This window comes from Myodes glareolus, chromosome 7 (genome assembly GCF_982192425.1).
Source record: "Myodes glareolus chromosome 7, mMyoGla1.1, whole genome shotgun sequence".
Classification (NCBI taxonomy): domain Eukaryota; kingdom Metazoa; phylum Chordata; class Mammalia; order Rodentia; family Cricetidae; genus Myodes; species Myodes glareolus.
In genome coordinates this window covers 78,031,489-78,049,395 of record NC_142032.1, presented here as the reverse complement: position 1 = coordinate 78,049,395, position 17,907 = coordinate 78,031,489, and the positions used below count along the sequence as shown (strand labels likewise).

Sequence of the window (17,907 nt, the reverse complement as noted above, 5' to 3'; positions counted from 1 at the left end):
TCGTTCTCGCCCCCTCCTGGGCTCTGACCTAGAAAAAGGAGCTTATGGCAGCTTCGGGCGGGCGTTAGGACCCGGCACGGACGGAAAGCGGGCGGGGCATCGCTAGGCTCCCGCGGCGCCCGGCGGGAGTGCGCGGCGGGAGTGCGCGTGCGCGGGGCGCGCACCCGGCGCGGCGGACAAAGGCGCGTGCAGCGGCGCGCGAGACGGAGGGCGGAGCGGCGGGCGGGCAGGTACGCGCCGGCGGGAGGCGGAGCCGCGAGGCCGCGATGGAGCGCAGCCCGGGCGGGCGCCGGCGCTGGAGCCCGAACACCGGGCGGAGCGGGAGGCGAAGCAGGATCCGCAGCCTCAGCCCGCGCCAGGCCGGGGCAGGGGCCCGCAGGGCCGGGCTGCTTGCAGCGGCGGCGCCCGAGCCCCCCAGCGGCTGAGCCGTGACCTCCAGCCCCGCACGCGGTTACCGGGACCCAGCGCGCGGCGACCGCTCCAACCCGGGCCCCCTAAGATCTGCTTGCTGCAACCGCACACCTCAAGACACAGAGCGACCCAGCTTCGGGGCGGTAGCCCTCCCTGCTGCTCCGGCACACAGGATCCCCCAAACCTAGGACAGCGAGATCAGATCCTCTTGCCAACGAGAAACCGCGGGCACCCCAAAGCCCCGGGACCTGGGCGACCGAGCCCCTAGCGACGCCCTCCGCGTCCCGGCTTATGGTGGTGGTGGTGCCCTGAGCCCCTCTCGGGCCGGGCTGACGAAGACCGACACGGCGCCCAGACCCCCTGCCGCGGCGTCCCCGCGGCCCCAGCCCAGGTAAGTGGGACCCAGGTGAGGGGCTGCAGGTGAGTAGCCACCGAGGTCCCCAGAGCCCTGCAGGTGGGGAAGGAAGTAATGAGTGCGCGCTCCCCCTCCTCAGCGTCGCCATGGAGCCCTGGCTGAAGGACGTCTCTTTGTGTCTCGCTTGGAGGAGCCGCCCCCTCCTCCTCTCCCTTCCCCCACTCTCCACCCCAACTCTGAGGTTTGGGTACAGCTCCGGACGCCCAGAGAGAGTAGTCGCTATGCCCTGGAGAGGGCAAAGAGGCTGGAGAGTCTCCTTTATAAATCGAGCGTGGAGCATTAAACCCTAGGTCCTTGAAGAATAAAGAAATATAGATGTCCCAACCCCCTAAGGCCAGGGTGAGTTCTTAAGCGAGCCTCCCCAACCCCGAAAGAAAATTTGAGGCGCCCACAGGTGAGAAGTGCCTGCATTCTGCAGCTCTGGGTGACAGCTAGGGCTTTGGGTGTGTGCCTTTGTCTGAGAGGGCAAGGAAGGGGCGTGTTTGAGAGAATGAGCGGAGGAAAGCTCTTCTTTTCTCTGATTACCTTATCCCAACTCGGGTCACAGTGGGGTTCTTTACCCGGGTCCCTCTTTGTGCTTCCTGCAAAACAGGGAGAAGGCAAACCCTCTCAAAGTGAGCAGCTAGTTTTTGGGTAGGGGAGGTACCCTAAGTGAAGAAGCCATTTCAGGTCAGCGCACCTTTCTGTCCCTCTTAAGTCCCAAGGACAGCAAACCTGAGTTCCTCCCCTTTTCCTCACCTCCCCCATCGCGGGAACACCTAGGGCCAAGTCCAGGACTGGGTCGCTGTGTCCTCTACAATGAAGGAGTGAGCCCGGGTTTTTACTTAAGCTTCCAAAGCATCTATAATCAAGAGGCTCTCAACAAAGTACTAAACCTCAAGACCCGGGGGAAGCTGGAAGACCCTGGGGGTGGTGTACCTTTGAATTCTGAATCACAGACCCCAAGAAAGGATAGGAAGTCTTTCTCAGTCTTCCACAGACATGCGCTGGTGCAGAGTCAGGTACTAGGTGAGTAGACAGGCTGGGGAAGGCAGGACCCTGGGCATAGAGCCCTCTAGAAGTTCCTTTGTTCATTTATCTATTCATTCATTGAAACCTCTGCCGTGTCTGAAGTTCCAACCCTGGAGTCGAGGCTTCCCCTCCTCTCTTCCTGACTATCTGGCCTCAAAGCCCTGGGCTGTTGTGTTTGCCCAGACCATGCTCTCAGGACTAACCTGCCCAGCCCTTGGCCCCATCCGTGAGACACCTGATCCCCCATATCAGACTTGAACAGCTGATGCCTTCCCATCACCACTGCCTGGACTCCACCCTGCTGCTGGCTTTGCCCCACGAGTGAGGATGTAGCGTGGGTCAGCACTCTCTGCAGATCCTCCTGCAAACTCAAGGACGGTCGAGGCAGTCACCCCCAGCAGAGGATGTGCGGAAACCAGTTGCCCTGAAGACTGGGTGACCTTGATCAAGCCTGTGGCATTTCCCAGAAAGAATGGCAGTGAACCACATACTCTGCAGCCGGCATGGGGACTATAGATTGGAGGCAGACTGTCAGGAGCATCTGGGTGTGTCCTAATCATCTTGGAAGTATTCTGTGTGGTGGGTTGGAGTCCGGGGCTTTGTCATACACCCCACAGGCAAGGAAGTGGAAGCAGAGGCTGGAGAGCAGAGGTTCAAATGACTATGACCAGAGAGAACCATTATGGGGCCAGGAGGGGACTGGTAGGAAGACTTTCTTTCCTCTCTAACCTGCAGTGGCTCCCCATTTAGTAGCCCTAATAAAGTAGCTTGGCAGCCCAGCTTTCTGCAGCCTGCCCTAATTTACGTCTTGGATACCCCCACTACACTTGGTTCATCTCCATGTCCAGAACCCCACTCTTGGATGGCTCGGCGACTGTTTCTACCTCTACCTCCCTTTTTGTTCTGGCTTGGACTGGCACATAGTAACATAGTAGAGAGCTCTGTCTGATTGGTTGGTGGCTGAGCAGCCTAGACGACAGTGGCATCTGTCTCCATGTGCTGTGAGACTGCACATCCAGGCTCAGCTTCAGGAGTCTGGGGCTGTCTTGTCCTGGCCACACCAGCACTGTTGAACCTACAGCCTGATGCCTTAGCATTGGGAAACTCCAGCTTAGAGCCCCATTCTGCTGATCAGTGTGTTTCACACGTCTGCATTTGTTATTGGTGCTCAAAATGTTTTGGAAGATTTCACATTCAGATGCTGATTTTGGGATCCTCTCAAAAAACCAGGGGATGCGGCAGCTTCAGGCCCAGAGCCATCTTGTTTGGACAGGAGACATAGTCCTACCCCCAGCTATCCCAAGGACTCCTGACCTGTTCTTTATTGACGTGACCTTACAGCCTTGCTTCTGACCTCCAGGTTTGCAGGGTGGAGTCAAACGATTGCTCATTGCTCGGCAGTGGCTGTTGTGTGCCCCTAAGACCTAACAGTCTCTCACCTCATTTTGTGTGGCGGACGCTGGTGTTGGCCCATTGCTGACTTTAGTTCCCCTACACAGGATCCTCCCTGTCATATAGATAAGCAGCCAAGGGCATCCCAACCCAGGGGGAGTCCGGAGTTGGTGCTCTCCACATGGCACTCTGCCACCTCTCTTGACCTCGGGCTACAGCAGGCTTCCGACCAGGAAGATGGCATACCTTCCAAAGCCAAGGCCAGTGACTGCGGCCTGGTGCTGGCCTCTGGCTCTGGCCCAGTTATTTGGCAATCAGTTTCATGTTAAGGGAATGTCCGAAGCTGGGAGGAGCAAGGTTACTTTGTTTTGTTTGCTGGTTTGGGAATGGAGCCCTTGCATATGGCAGGCATGAGCAGCATCCTTTGCCCAGTGTTCAAGCCCCTACCTGGTCACCGACAAAGCACAGAACTCCATCCTGGAAAGCCAGAGAAGAGAAAGACTCACTTCAATCCTCTCTGCACAGATGGGTAAACTGAGGTCAACAGCAGGTTGTCAGACCTGGCCTAGCTTCCTTTGGGGGCTGCTCTAGAGAGTAGAGGGCTTGGGGAGTCACTAGAGGCCGTAGCTGGCAGAGCTGAAGAGTTCTGAGACTAGAGCAGAGAGGACTCCTAGCCCAGTCCTGGAGCCCTGGAAAAGGCAGGTCTGTAGGGTTAGTTCAGACCCCGCTACTTAATTCTTCCTTTTCATCCATCCTGGCCACTCCTAGCTCCTCCCCCACCCGAGAAGCCATGTCATTAATGTCAGGCTTGGAGGAAAGCGGTGGAGCAGTTTTCACTGTCAGTCTGCAGTTCCAGGCTCTGCGGAGATTTTCTCTGTGCCCCTAAACTAACCCTGCATTGAGCCCATGGCAAGATTTGAGCCCAGCCCTGTGTTCACCAAGGGGTTGTGTTGAACTGGCATCAGCTGCCTGTCCAGTAATCAGCCTGACCTTAGGCTAGTTGGGACCTATGTTTGCTGACTGCAGAGGGGTGCTCAGAGCTCCTGATGGCCAAGGTGGTTGGGAAGGTCTGGAAGCCTGGAGCCAGGCAGGCGAGCTTCAGCTCTGCCCGCCTTGGTCTTCTCCCACTCCCTGCCGCCATATGCAGAGGAGCGGATCCCAGTCAGGGGACCTGCTGTGACTTCCCACCGCTTAGCACGCATTCTCTGCAGCTTGAACAGTCGCAAGAGGGTTCTAGAATATACCAGGGGCTTCTGGGCTTCCAGATGGTAGACTGGGCAGGGCTGGGCATCATAGAATCACCTCTTCCCCTTGTCAGACCAGAGAGAGTGACCCCATAGTGGCTGTATAACTCAGTGCAGCTCCCACTGTCTGCCAGTGTCCTCCTTGGCTGGAGGGGTTGCTGCCCTTGCTCCCCCTGGAATAGGACTCTGATTACACCGGGGCTGTCACTACCCTGGGGTGCCTGCCAGTTCTGAGCCAGGCATCGGGAGCTCTCCTCTTCTGTAGTTACGGCTGCTTAGTTTTCAAAAGTACTCTGGGTCTAGCTGTGTGGCCTCGGGCAAGGCGCCCTCTCTGAGCCTCAGAACTCTCTTCTGTAAGAAGGGATCCTAGTGTTTGTCCAGCAGGGCTGTTAGGAGGGCTAAGGGAATGGATGTTTGTGAAGTGCTATGAATAGCAACTGGTATACCCCAAAGGTTTGTCTGTAATACAGTCCTCTAAAGCCCCGAGAGGAAAGGGAAATGAGCTCTGGCCAGGCATGGTGGTCCACAGCTTTGCTTGCTGTACTTGAGAGACAGAGGCAGGCAGATCTCTAAGTTTGGGGCTAGCCTGGTCTAATGGTAAACTCAAGGCCAGTCAAAACTACATAGTTAAGACCCTGTCTAAAAAGAGAAGGAAATCGGGCTCTGAAGTGAGGCACTCTCCTCAAGGCTCTCGGTCTTGGGGTTCAGGCAAGATTCTGGCCACTTTTCTTTCAAACACACAGCCCGAGGCTTGGTGGAGCTGAAGAGTTCTCTAGGACGTCACCTGGACACCAGCCTGTTCCAAGGGTCTGAAGCCCAGCTATGCAGGAGTCTCCTAAGACAAGGCCCAGGTCAGGGTCACAAGCTATGCCTCACCCTCAGGGAACAAGGCTTGGCCTCTTTGAGGACTTCTCAGGCTCCTGAGAAGGAAAGCCACTTCCCTGGGGTGTCTTCTGAATTCCCCCGAGATAGTGACCACCCTTCCTCACTTCCTCCTGACTCAGCCTGCTAATCAATTAGCCCTCAGCGCCTGCACTCTGGGCCTCTGTCGTGTCCTCTGCTGTCCCAGCACAGTGTCCCCAGGCCTCGGTTCCTCGCTGAGGCTGTGCTGCCATGCTTGGCAGCGTCTTTCCCTTTCCTCCCTGGCATTTCCCCCGGGATAACACCTTGTCTGACATGCGTCTGTTTCCCCGTCAGTGCCTTGGCTGCTGCAAAGCAGGGTGCAAGCTTCTTCAAGCCTGAGCTGCAATGACTCCCGGGTACTCTCAGATCCAGGGACGGTGCAGAGCACACAGTAGGTGCACGGCTTGTCTTGAAATGTCTTAGGACTAGACCAGTCATCTCTAAGCCGCGACTGGCCGTGTGACCCGGGACATAACCAGACCAGTCATCTCTAAGCCCTGACTGGCTGTGTGACCCGGGACATAACCACTTAATCTTTGTCTTTGAGCCTCAGTATCCCTGGCTGTAAAGACATAAATAGCTCCTCCCAAGGGTATTTGAGGTTTAAATGAGTCAATGTGTCTAAAGCCGTTTTAAGTGGCTTCTAAGTGGCGGCTCTTGTAAATACTGCTTGAACCTGAACCATTTTCTATCCCATTTCCTTCTACTGTTGGAGTCCTGGGCATGTTAGACAGGTGTTCTGCCGCTGAACCGCATCTTTAGCTCTTACACCCATCTACTGGAGGAAATTGAAACTCAGAGGACAAACAACTTGCACAGGACCCTCTGATAGGAATAGTAGTGAACACCTGAGCCTTCGCGTAGGCCTATTCTGGCTGCAGGCTATTTGTCCCTCTGTAGCTGAGGGAAGACCTGGGGTTGGGGAGGAGCCCTGGTCCCCAGAGAGCCTCTGCTCATCCAACCATCTCTCTCACAGTCACGCTTGTTCACTAGGGGCAACCTTGCCACAGTCACTGACCCATCAGCCGACGGTCGATGACCTCTGTGCCCTCTAAGTCCTGAGTGCCAGATTGCCTGCATCTTCTAGGTGTAAAGCCCTGGACCTCTTTGAGGGCCCACTCCTTGGGGCTTGGGGCTCCTGTCTTCCACAGGACTAGAGAGGCTAGGCAACCTATCTGGTAACAGAGTCACCGACTTCATAGCGACCGAGGTTGTGCCTAGGGAAGGTTGGGCTGCCAGATAGAAGAGAGGGAGGCAGATACTAAGTCAGTCTTGGAGCCTCACAGCACAGTGATGTACAGGTGGCTCTGGTGGCGAGGACGGTGAGGAAGCTGTGTCTCGTGGTTTGTCCTGGCGACACTCCTAAGTCTCCACTTTCTGGATTTGGCACATAGGGAGGGTGAGCCTGGTAATCACAGACTTTTCTAGCTGTGGCTGGTTCAGGAGTAAAATTTAACAGCGGAAAGATGGCCTCTGTGTGTGGACCAGGACAAATTTCTTCACACAGTCAGCAGGAGAACTAGTCTCCAGGTCCCTCCATCTGGCTAGTTCTTACCAAGTATCTGCTTCATGCCAGGCATGTGAGAAATACCTTTTGAGTTCTCACTGTAGCCCACCGTGTCCACTGGGCATCTCAGCCTTGTTCTTGCTGATGAGCAAACTGAGTTATCAGTAGAGGGCACATCCTACCCAGGGTCATGTTGCTAAGAAGGGGCAGTGCCTTGCACCCTGAAGGGGACTGAAGTGAATGTCCCCTTCTTCCTTCTGCTTTTTGGACCAGAATGCAGTATTTAATGCATTATGTATTATTGTCAAAGGACTGAGACAATTCAGGCATGGTGGCTGTATGTCTGTCTGTACACACAGCACTCAGGAAGAGGCAAGAAGATTTTGAGTTTGAGGTCAGCTTGGGCTTTTAGCAGCATGACCCTGACCCAAAAGGTAAGACAAAGTAGAGGACTTGTTAGGATCCCCTGGTTTCCTAGGGGGCCTGACTCACAAGTGTTGGGTGTAGAAACAGGCCTGTGCCATGATGATGTTCTCAGCAGTAAGCAGAAGAGTCAAAGTGCAGGCAGATATGGTTCTGGGTAAGCCAGCATGGAGCGTAGCAACAGCCTTCGGGGAGACATTCAGGAGCGGATGGTCATCTGGCCATCCTCTGACGGTACCTGTCACCTAGCCTCACCCAGCCTTTTCCTTCTGTTCCCCAGACCATGCAGGGTTGTGCTTGGTAAGGTTTCATCCTTCCTCACTTAGTCCCCACCTTCCAAGAGATCCAGGTGTTCATCCAATAGATGTTTACTAAGCACCTGATTTGTACCAGGTGCCATGCCAGTTCCTGGGGACTCCGCAATGAATAAGGCCAGCCACAAAATCCCTGCCCTCTGGGTGCTTTAGTTCAAGTGGGAGAAAGACACAGCTAATGGATGTCATCGTAGTCAGTAAATTATGTAATGCATTCCAAAGGTGCTACGTTCTACTGGGGAGAACTAGAACAAGGTGCGGGGGAAGGATGGGCGGGCGGGCTGTGGTCCTGGTTTGGAAGGTGTCATCCAAGCAGAACACTGAGGGAAGAACCACGTGGGCATAGAGGGAAGAGTTGTCCAAGCAGAAGGAACAGCCCCAGGCTGGAATATGACTGCCTGAGAACAGCAGGGAAACCTGGGTGGCGGTGGGACACAGAAGCAAGTCACAGGGGACAAGGCCAGTGGAAACAGGAATGAGACAGGGGCTAGTGGAAATGGGGGCGACACTCTGTGAATGCTGCTGTTTCTACAATAGACTGTAGCTTGGCACATTGGCACACACCTGCAATCCTAGCTACTGTGGAGGCTGAGACAGGAGGGCTGGAAGTTGGAAGCCAGTTTGGGTCAAGGTCAAGCCCTGCTACTAATGTGTGACATCTGGCGTTACTCAATATAAGTGCAAGCAAATGAGAAACCTGTTTTACTTTCCCCTTGTCAAAGAAACGCACTAACCACCTGACTGAAGTGACCTGGAGGCCCAGAGAGCGCAGGGGAGCTGGTGGCCACTGCTGTGTTCTCCCAGAAGCAGCCTCCTTACTTGATAGACTGTCCAGCAACATGGCAACTTGGTCCGTTCCCACCCCCCCCTCTACAAAAATTCCAAACCCACTCACCCTTTAACTTGCAAGCCTGTTTGTAGAAGCTACTGTATAGATACACTTGTATCCATTGAGTGTCAAATTGCTTCTATACAAGGCCACTTACTTTTTATAGCAGTATTAGAAGCTAGGCACATCTTGGGTATGTCTACTGTGAGAGCTCTGGGCATTGGCACTGGAGACCCAGCTCTGTAGTTTTCTCATCCCTGGCTGCCTCCTTGTCTGCTGTCCCGCTACCTCCACTCTTCCTCTAGTAGGCACTACCCTGGGTGCTGTCCAGGCCTTTGGTGCTGAAGATGTGTTGGAAAACCTGGAACCCAGAACTGAATGAAGACTTAAGAATAAAGAAGAGGATGTAGAACCCAAGAAGCTAAGGATTCAGTCTTGGTCCTGAACAGATGGGCTACATGACTTTGGGCAGGGCTCTCTGACCCTCAGCTATGAAAAAGGAGTTGCTGCAGAGATTAAGTGGCAATTTTTAGCACTTCACTTTAGAGAGAGGAAAGCAGCGGGTAAGCTCGGATCACGGAATGATTATGCCTGGTACTACTGCTTCCTGGATGGATGGTTTTGCTATAATGATACGACCAATCTGGGCCTAGTGGTGTATGCTTACCCTCCTAGCTACTTGGGAGGCTGAGGCAGGAGGATCAAAAGCTTGAGGATAGACTGGGCTACATAGCAAGACTCTTGTTTCAGAATGAAAGGGCTGGGGATAGAACACTTCCCTAGGCTCAATCCCAAGCATCAAACACAGAAGGAAAAAAAAAAAGACAACACCCATGCTCCAGTTTCCTCATTTGTAAATTGGAGTCAGTAATAGTCCCCATACTATCGGGCAGTATAAGGGGTCACTGGGTCCGTAGGTATTAGCTCATTATTGTCACTTTCTGTTGGCACCTCCACCCTGGGACTGGTAGAAGGCCATAGCACTTCATCCCTAAGGACATCCTGGCTTCTGACCCAGCCCGCCACTGACCTACCTGTATGGCTGAGAGCAGATGCAGTGCCCCTGGTCATCAGTCTGTCCATCTGCAGGATGGGGCCAACAGTTCTTCATGTGGTGCTAGAGAAATAACTGTGCCTGCGGGGTCACATTCAGGGAAGCCAAGATATAAAAAGTTACAACTTCCCAAACACGAAGGAATTATTCACCGGCATTTGTCACCCCCTGGCTCGGTGCTGGGAATAGCAAGATGATTAAGGCAGGGGCTGGCTTTCAAGGAGCTCCTGGCTTTCTCGCTGGGTTTTAGGTACACTTGTCTGGAGTCTAGCTTTGAGAGTTATATAAACCCAATCAACTGGCTTAATTAAGCCAGAACAGAAACCCACTGATTCATGAAATAAATGTCCAGGAGTAGAGCTGGCCTCAGGCATGCTTCATCAGCACATCTCTATTGCTTCCCTGTCAGGCAGGTTTCCCCGTTTGGTGTGGCCAGCCAGCACCCCGCAGCTGTATCCCTGTGTTCTCTGGTTCAGTGGCACACCCAGAATGGAGAATGCTGATTCTCCAGAGCTCCAGCAGAAGTCCCGGGCGTGACTGGAGCAGGTCACCTTTGGGCACATGTTCATCTTGTGGTAGATAGATTCGTTGACCCATGGGTCAGGCAAGCCTGGGTCAAGCCTGCCCCTAACAGTAGTGTAGAAAGCATCCTTGTGAACACATGGGCAGAGGGTGGGGCTGCCACCCAAAGAAAGGGGAACTGATGCTGAGCAAGGAAATGGCACATGGTTATTCAAGGAGCCTCAGCAGCACTGCAAAGGCCAAGTACGTGTTGCGCACCCGTAATCCTCGCACATGGGAGGCGAGGCAGGAGAATGGTGAATTCAGTGCCACCCTGGCAAGACCACATCTCAAATAGCAGTCAAATGAATGAAACCCCATTGCAGCTGTGTGAGCAAGGCAAAGATTGAGTCAAATCTGACTTTTAGCCTGGCTGGGGTGGCGTGTGGGACAAAGTGCAATGACAGACATGTAAGAAAATGTCACAGGCCCGTTACCTTGTGTGTGGTAACTATAACAAGTGCAGGATAGAAAAAAAGAAAAGCAGTTTATCCGACCTCAGCCTGAGCAGGCCTGAGGGAGCAGAAGACTGAAGTAGAAAGCCGGCTTCCTCATGAAAGCCAGGGCTATACAGCTGCAGCTCCCTTGCCGTCCACTTATGGAGGGGGAAGGGGTCACTGTGCTGCCCTCCACTCGGCTCTGAAATTCCGCCACACGCTGTTTTTTTAACAGGGACTTTGAGTAATCATATCCAGAGAGGTGAGTATCCTACAGTTGGGAATTCTTGTAGACCAGGCTTTTGTTAAGACTTGCTTGGAGTTTGCTCTTGCCAGGGACCTAAGTGAGGGGACCTGAACATAGGACTCTAGTAGAAGGCTTGCCTAGAGCCGGGCATTGTGAAGCATTGTGCCTCACTCCTGTACTCTCAGCTCTTAGAAGTCAGGAGCAAGAAAACCACAGGTTCTAGGCCAACCTGGATTGTACACCAAGTTCCCAGTCAATCAGGGCAAGAAAACAAAGAAGGCCTGGCTGGAATCCTTAGGTTCTGCCTCACCCCTCACAGTACCCTCCCCCCACATACACACACGGGTAGGCGCTAACCTCTGCTGCACACTCCCAGGGATGGAGGATACACTCTTCTGTACCACATCTGCCTGTGTCTGCCTTGAAAAGTCTCACAGGAGAGGAACCTCAGATCTGAACCCAGCTCTGCCTAATGCCATTTTGAGTCCACGGATGCCCCCGTATCTGTTTTGGTTTGCTTAGTTTTGCTGCCACCAAGGACCTCTGGCTGGGTGGTTTGTAATGAGCAGAGCTATATATCTCAGTCCTAGAAGCTAGGATGTCAAGGTCAAGGGACATCCTGCCGTAGAAGGTGGGAGGAAAAAGGGAAAAGATTAAGATGAGCCCTTGGAAGGACCCAGCCTCAACAACCTCCAAGGTCTGTCCGTTTTAAAGATCATACGTATTAGTGTTGGTGCATGTGAATGTGTAAATGGCACGTGTGTACGGGGTGGGCATACGTGTGCTACAACGTGAATGTGAGGGTCAGATGACAACTTGGTGAGGTCAGTTCTCTCTTACCGTAAAGAGTATTCTGGGCATCAAACTCTGGCCACCACTGAGCCATCTCACCTGCCCTGCCTAGGTCTCATCCACCTCATAGAGATCCACCTACCTCTGCCTCCCCAGTGCTGGAATTAAAGGTGTGTGCCCCAACATCTGGCCAGGTCTCACCTCTTAATACTGTTAAAATGGCTGTTAGGACTGAGTATGATGGCAGAGGCCATCATCCCAACATCCAGGAAGCAATAAGCCAGTCTGGGCTATGCAGGACACTATCTCAGAAGAACAAGAAGGAAGGGGCAATTAGGTTTTACTATGTGGCTCGGAGGTGATATTTCTATGAAGTGAGGATGTAGCAGCCATATCACTTGCTGTGATGGTTCCTAGATTTAAATCTAGCACACAGTGCATCCAGAACAGAGTAGATGCTCCATAAACACAGTGACATTGTTCTCTCACAAGGCAAGATGAGGCAAGCTCTCTTCTCTGCAGATGGGTCACGCTCTACCCACTCCCGTGGTTGCATCTTTGTCCTTGGTCTCTGTGGTCACCATTCTGGGGAGTCTGGCCATGCTCCAGGCAGGTGCAAAGCATGGTTCTGCTTCCTGGTTCCATACCCCGTGACAGAGACTAGCAGTAGCTGCTGTGACAAGCGGTGCCTCGGGGTTGGAGCACACTAGGAGCTCACAGAACAATAGAGGGCGGGTAATCTTCACCCCCTTCCTTGGGGACTTGAGCTACGCCTTTACTGTGCCTCTACCATGTTTGAGGGTTTGGGGGTCCTCTGTTCAAGCCAGCATCCAGGAGGCTTCTGCAACTGGAAAAAGTCCTGAGCTGGCAATAGCACACGTCACTTGTGTTCCCATCCCAGTGGGGGAAGCCAGCCACATGGCCATATGAAGGAAGCTGACAAGTGTGGTGACTTTGTCCTGTAGAAGAGGAGACTTTGCTAGCAGCTGGCTGACTGCCATAGCCACAGACGAGTCAGCAGACTCTTGAGCCGCTGTTATTATTATCTGTAGAGCAGAAAACATCACTCGATAGCGGCAGTGGCTGTTTGGGTGTGTACGCTTACTCAGGCCACTAAGGTGTTCATGGGTATATAAGTCACACGGCAAGTAAGCTGCTTCTGTACAACACAGGCAGCTCCTTGCCCTCTCCTCAAGGTTTTGCGAGGACTCAGTGAGGAAAAATTTGCCAAGCTGGTGCCATTGCATGTGTGTGTGTACGTGTTTGTATGTCTCTGTGTGTGCATACATTTATGGCTTGTGTGTGTTTGTCTCTGCTTATGGTAAGGAATGAGAGTTCCAAAGCACTGTGCTGGGTGTAGCATCACAGGGTGGCGCCCAACCCAGGCTGCCTGCCAACAGGAAGTGGTAGGCAGTTCGGTCTTGCTTCTCACTTGGGAAACCCTCCCCCATTATGGTGGCCTTCCAGCATGTGCCAGAGCCAAGACTGCCATCCCAGCACACTAGGCTACCCATCTCCATCTCCTGGAGTATACACATATCAGATGGTCAAGACAGCAGCCCACCTGGTGGCTGGGGAAAGCTCCAGATCAGGTACACGGATGAGTCTCAGGGCAAGTAGGGGACACACCCTGGAAGTGCACCACCCGAAGGGTCTCTTGGGGCAGCAGTCACCCAGAGTGTGGGTGGATGCCCTGCCAAGCACCAGCAGGGAGGAAACAGAGGTCAACAGAAACCTGCTTCCTGGTGCTGGTGGCTCAGAGGTAGAGAGGCTATAGCTAAGTGCATTCGAGAGGACGTGTGTCAGCACCTGGAGGACAGTGTTACCCTGATGTTAGATGTGTCTATATCTTTCCAACCACTCAGGAGCTAGGCATGTCGTGCTTCACTCAGTCTCAAGTTGTCCTGTATCCCAGGAGCCACGTGACATCCCTGTGAGGAACAAGCGGGTGGCACCAGACAGCCAACAGGAACTGTTAGGATTATATGGGTATGCTTGGCTGAGACTCCACCCAGCTACTGCAGGATCTGGGTGTATTGTTCCCAACACTTGTCTTGGGAGAGAACTGATTTAAAGGATGGAATTTGGATCCAGTTCCGACGCTAGCTGTGTGACTGTGGGCAAGCCACTTTGTGGTTATGCTTCATTTCATCACACAATAACAGCACTGCATTATGGAGTTAAGATTAGCTGAGTCCTTATGACAGGTTTGCTGCAGTAGGTACAGATTGGTTAAGGTTTTTTGTTTGTTAGATTGGTTGGTTTTGCTTTGTTGGGTTTTTTTTTTGTTTGTTTTAATTTTCAACAGAGTTTCTCTGTGTAGCCCTGGCTATCCTGGAACTCGGCTCTGTAGCCTGGGCTGGCCACAAACTCACAGAGATCCACCTACCTCTGCTCTTGAGTGCTGGGATTTAAGGCATGCCACCACTGCCCGGGGCTGTCTATAGGTCACCCAACTAAAATAGCTCACAATAGGACCAAGGCCATGACTGTTCTAGGCTCATACCATCTCTGTCACTCCCTACTGTGTGTCTGTCATGTTTGGTAACTGAGTCAAAGGCAGTATATACCTGAGGGATTGACACAGCAGTAGGGATAGACGTGGATTCATACACTGCCTCTTGCTAACACCTTGTGGAGAACATGACGGTGGGAAAAGGGTGGCTGGGTATCCCCAGAACTTACCCAGTGGATTTAGGGAGTGATACAGAGAGGATGAATTGGTCTGGCCTCTGGCTTGTTGACAGGTGGGCACAGTTGAGACATTTTCCCTAACATGCCCAGCAGGGACACACAGATTCAAATTTAAACTCTTCTAGTACCAGTATGCTGGGGCAGCAGAGGTCCATAGAGGACAGGGACCCAAGGACTGTAGCACTATGGAGGTCAGGCAGGGGGACAGGAAGTGGAAAGTAAAGGTTGCTTAGGAACACTGGCCTGACTAGCAGCCTCTAAATTTGGCAGAGGCAGTGTTGGGTGGTGGTCGGAACTGGCTTGAGTGTCCAGGGGCAGTTGTGAGGCCCACAAGAAGGCAACCCTGGGCCTGTGTATAGAAGGAATAAAACCTCTTGCAGCTGCCAACGTCCCAGAGGACACAGAAGTAGTGTGGGACTCAACAGGGCTGATGCTCTACGTGAGAGAGAGAGTTAGTTGCATCAGGAGAGTACACAGGCCTACCCATTAGGCTGTCTGTCTCCGTCTCCGGGAGTGTGCACATGTCAAATGGCCAGCCCAGCAGCCCAGCATCTCCCTGGGAAGTGGGGAAGGCTCCGGATTAAGGGGACTGTGTACTTACCAGAAACCCTTAGGAAAAGCCACACACTGTCCTTGAAAGGCTAGGGACAGTGGCCTGAGGACACCCTCAAAACTGGTGGCCCTTCCCTTTTGAGAGGAAGCCGACCATGGGTGCTAACTTGTCCTCCTCAGATAGTTGGTGGACATTTGACAGAGCTCATGGTCCCAGAAGCCCTGAAGCTGAGAAAAACTCCCCTCCCCCTTCCCAGCTCCCTAGTATAGTCCAGTCATGGTTGTGACGAATCCTAGTCTGGGACTGGGGCTGTATGGACATTGGGAAGCAGAACTGGTTCTTCCGCCATCGTCTGGCGGGTTTATGAAAACATCACCATGCCACAGACTAGACTCCCAGGGTGATGCTGTGGCATCTCAGCTAGAGTCAAAATAAAACCCAGAAAAAGGCTGAAGCTGGGGGCGGGAGAACGGGGTCTATGAATGGAGAGAGCAGGAGCCTGGGGAAGCAGAAGAAGTGGGAGCCAGCGCAGGGAGGGGCCTCTCTCATCCCAGCCATTGCTGAAGATGGCACAGATGGAGCTCCGCCTATGTCTGGTGGGAGGCCAGGAAGTTCCCTCCTGATGTTCCTCCTCTCTGTGTGAAGTGGGAGGCTGGGTCGTGCCAGGAAGGAAGGGAAGACAGGGGAAAGGGCCTGACCTGGAAGGGAGTGGCTGGCCAGAACTTATGGGATGTTCCCAGTACCCCCAGCTTCCAACTCAAAATTGTAGTCCTTGTCCAAAAAGAGTGAATGCACAAATGAGCATGGGCTTATGGCCCTGACAGCCCTGACGCCAAGGAGAAGCCGCACTGTTCTTACCTATCGCCTCACAGCGCCTGTCTGGAGTTGTGCCTGGAGACTTGGCATGGCACACACCTACAGGGTACTTGCTGTGCCCCAGGTCCTTCGTGCCTATTTAACCTCACAATGGCTCATGGGAAGTGGGTTCTGTTATTAAATCTCTCTATAGATAAGGAAACAGGCACGGATGTAACCTGTCCAGGGACACAGGGACGTCCGACTAGTAAGTGACATTTGGTCTCCGAACCCAGCCTGAGTGGCTTGGACGACGTGCCTCATCTTGGACAGAGCTCTCTGCTGTGTCCTTCAGGGAGCAGAGGACTCAGAATAACTGTGATGTGGGTTGAGAGGCCCAAGTGGGGTGCATGAGAGGCAGCTGACGGCAGGCCTGAATGCTGACCTCCAGCCGATACACTCATGCGCATGCACACAGCCTGCCCAGCGCCCCTGGGAGAGGCTGGGAGAGGCTCTGCTCCTAGCACACATGCACCCCATAGCTAAGAAGGGAAGGTTCTGGACGGTTGCCTGGAAGATAAGGATTGAGATAGAGCAGGCTTAGAGGAACAAAAGGAAACTGTTGGAGTGACAGATATGCTCATTATGTTGATTGCAATGACGGCTTCATGAATATTCATTTGTTCAAACTCATCAAATCGTGTTTTAAATCTGTAGTTTATCATATACCAAGCAAACCTCAGTAAAGCTGCAGAAAAATGAAGCAAAGCATAATAAAGTGGGAAACAGAAATGAGGGCCTCAAGTTGGGTATTGGTCTCACCATCACAGTCAGTCTCCAGCCTCTGATTCTACCCCACATGGTGCTCAGTACCCCCAACAGCAGCAGGGCCATTCAAGGATGATAGTCTATGTGGAAACATCCAGTAGCCATGAGGGGCATATCCATGAAGACCAGCCCAGCTGTGGGCATAATAGGGCAGAGGAAAAGCAGGACCGCTGTGGGATAGGCCCCAGGACTGTAGGTATCAAATGCACCAGAGGGCAATGTGTTATGACCGTGTGGCTGCACTCTCCTGCCTGTGTGGGGCAAAATCGTGTGGCTGAGGTATTTGGTATGGCAGAGGCTGCCATTAACTGACCCCACCCTGCATCTGACTGTAAAATGCCATTTGTGTGTTTGCTGTGTTTGCTGTCCATGTTTCTGACGCATAAACCCCACGAGGGCAAAGGTACTCATGCAGCCGCACAGTGCTGGGGTCCCCAAAGGCTCTGATACACACCTGGCCAAAGGTGCTTCATCGTCACTGTGAGTGAAGCTAGGACGGCACTCAGTGACAGATCACATGCTTAGCATGTGCAAGATTCTAGATTTGACCCCCTCCAGCACCGCCCACAACAGAAACTCAAAGCTTGTGAATGGGAGCATATGTGTGGCTGCTGCTGTGTGGCAAACCTGTGTGCTTGCCGGGCACTGTGTGGGTTAGAGCGTGAGACGAATGGGTCTGTGACACACAGAGCTGACAAGGGACAGTGATTATCTCCAGAAACTCCGGGGATGGTGACAGGATTCACAATGCTTAGCATTCCTGTGGTCCGACTGGGAATGTCCTAGGTGCTGGGGAAGCAGGAGGTGGATGGAGCAGGGGGCTTGCTTGTCACTCACCATGCCATACCTCACAACAGGGAGAAGATGAGCGTGGGCTGCCCAGAGCCTGAACCGCTCCACTCCCTGCCTTGCTGCGGGCCAGGGGCCGCCCCTGTACCAGGTGCAGGTGTGCCCCTCCTCACAGAAGACATGCAAGCACTGACGCTACGCACACTGACTGCCAGCGACGTTACCAAGCACTACGAGCTTGTCCGGGAGCTGGGTAAAGGGACCTACGGGAAGGTTGACCTGGTGGCTTACAAGGGCACAGGTGAGTGTTGGTTGGTAATGTGGCAGGGTATGAAGGCTGGGGTGGAGACATGCCTGGATAGAGGGCCAGCAAGGGTACAGAGCAGATTATATGGAAAGGATATGCTGTACAGCAAGTAGGAGCTAGCAAAGGACCCGCACTGAGGGGTAGGCTACTTTGGGGCCATCTGGGTGCCTTTGAGACAGATGTGCCCAGGGACAGGACACTGCTAGAAATTGTGATTGGAGAGCATTGGTGACACCTAGGGAGCTAGACAAAGGTGAAGACAGGTCCTTGGGAATGGGACTCATTATGTAGAAGCGTGGAGATATGTTCCTATGGGTTGGTCTGGACACATTTCTCCAATAAAGACACATGCCCTGATGTTCGGCCAGCCAGCCGAGGTCATGGAGCTACTGTGTGTTTGA

At 53.2% G+C, this 17,907-nt stretch overlaps 1 protein-coding gene across 2 annotated transcripts in view; it reads left to right on the top strand.

The window, feature by feature from the left end:
- The window catches only part of Sbk1 (SH3 domain binding kinase 1), a 45,534-nt gene that overhangs the window by 22,964 nt on the left and 4,663 nt on the right, over positions 1-17,907 (top strand). The window contains exons 1-2 of one of the 2 annotated variants that reach the window (XM_048460150.3): positions 257-802; positions 17,268-17,500. In XM_048460150.3, coding sequence (XP_048316107.3) covers positions 17,275-17,500 — 226 coding nt within the window. In that variant the 5' untranslated portion in view covers positions 257-802; positions 17,268-17,274. Of the gene's footprint in view, positions 1-256; positions 803-17,267; positions 17,501-17,907 lie in introns of those variants that run through there. The other variant, XM_085693054.2, reaches the window with a different exon arrangement.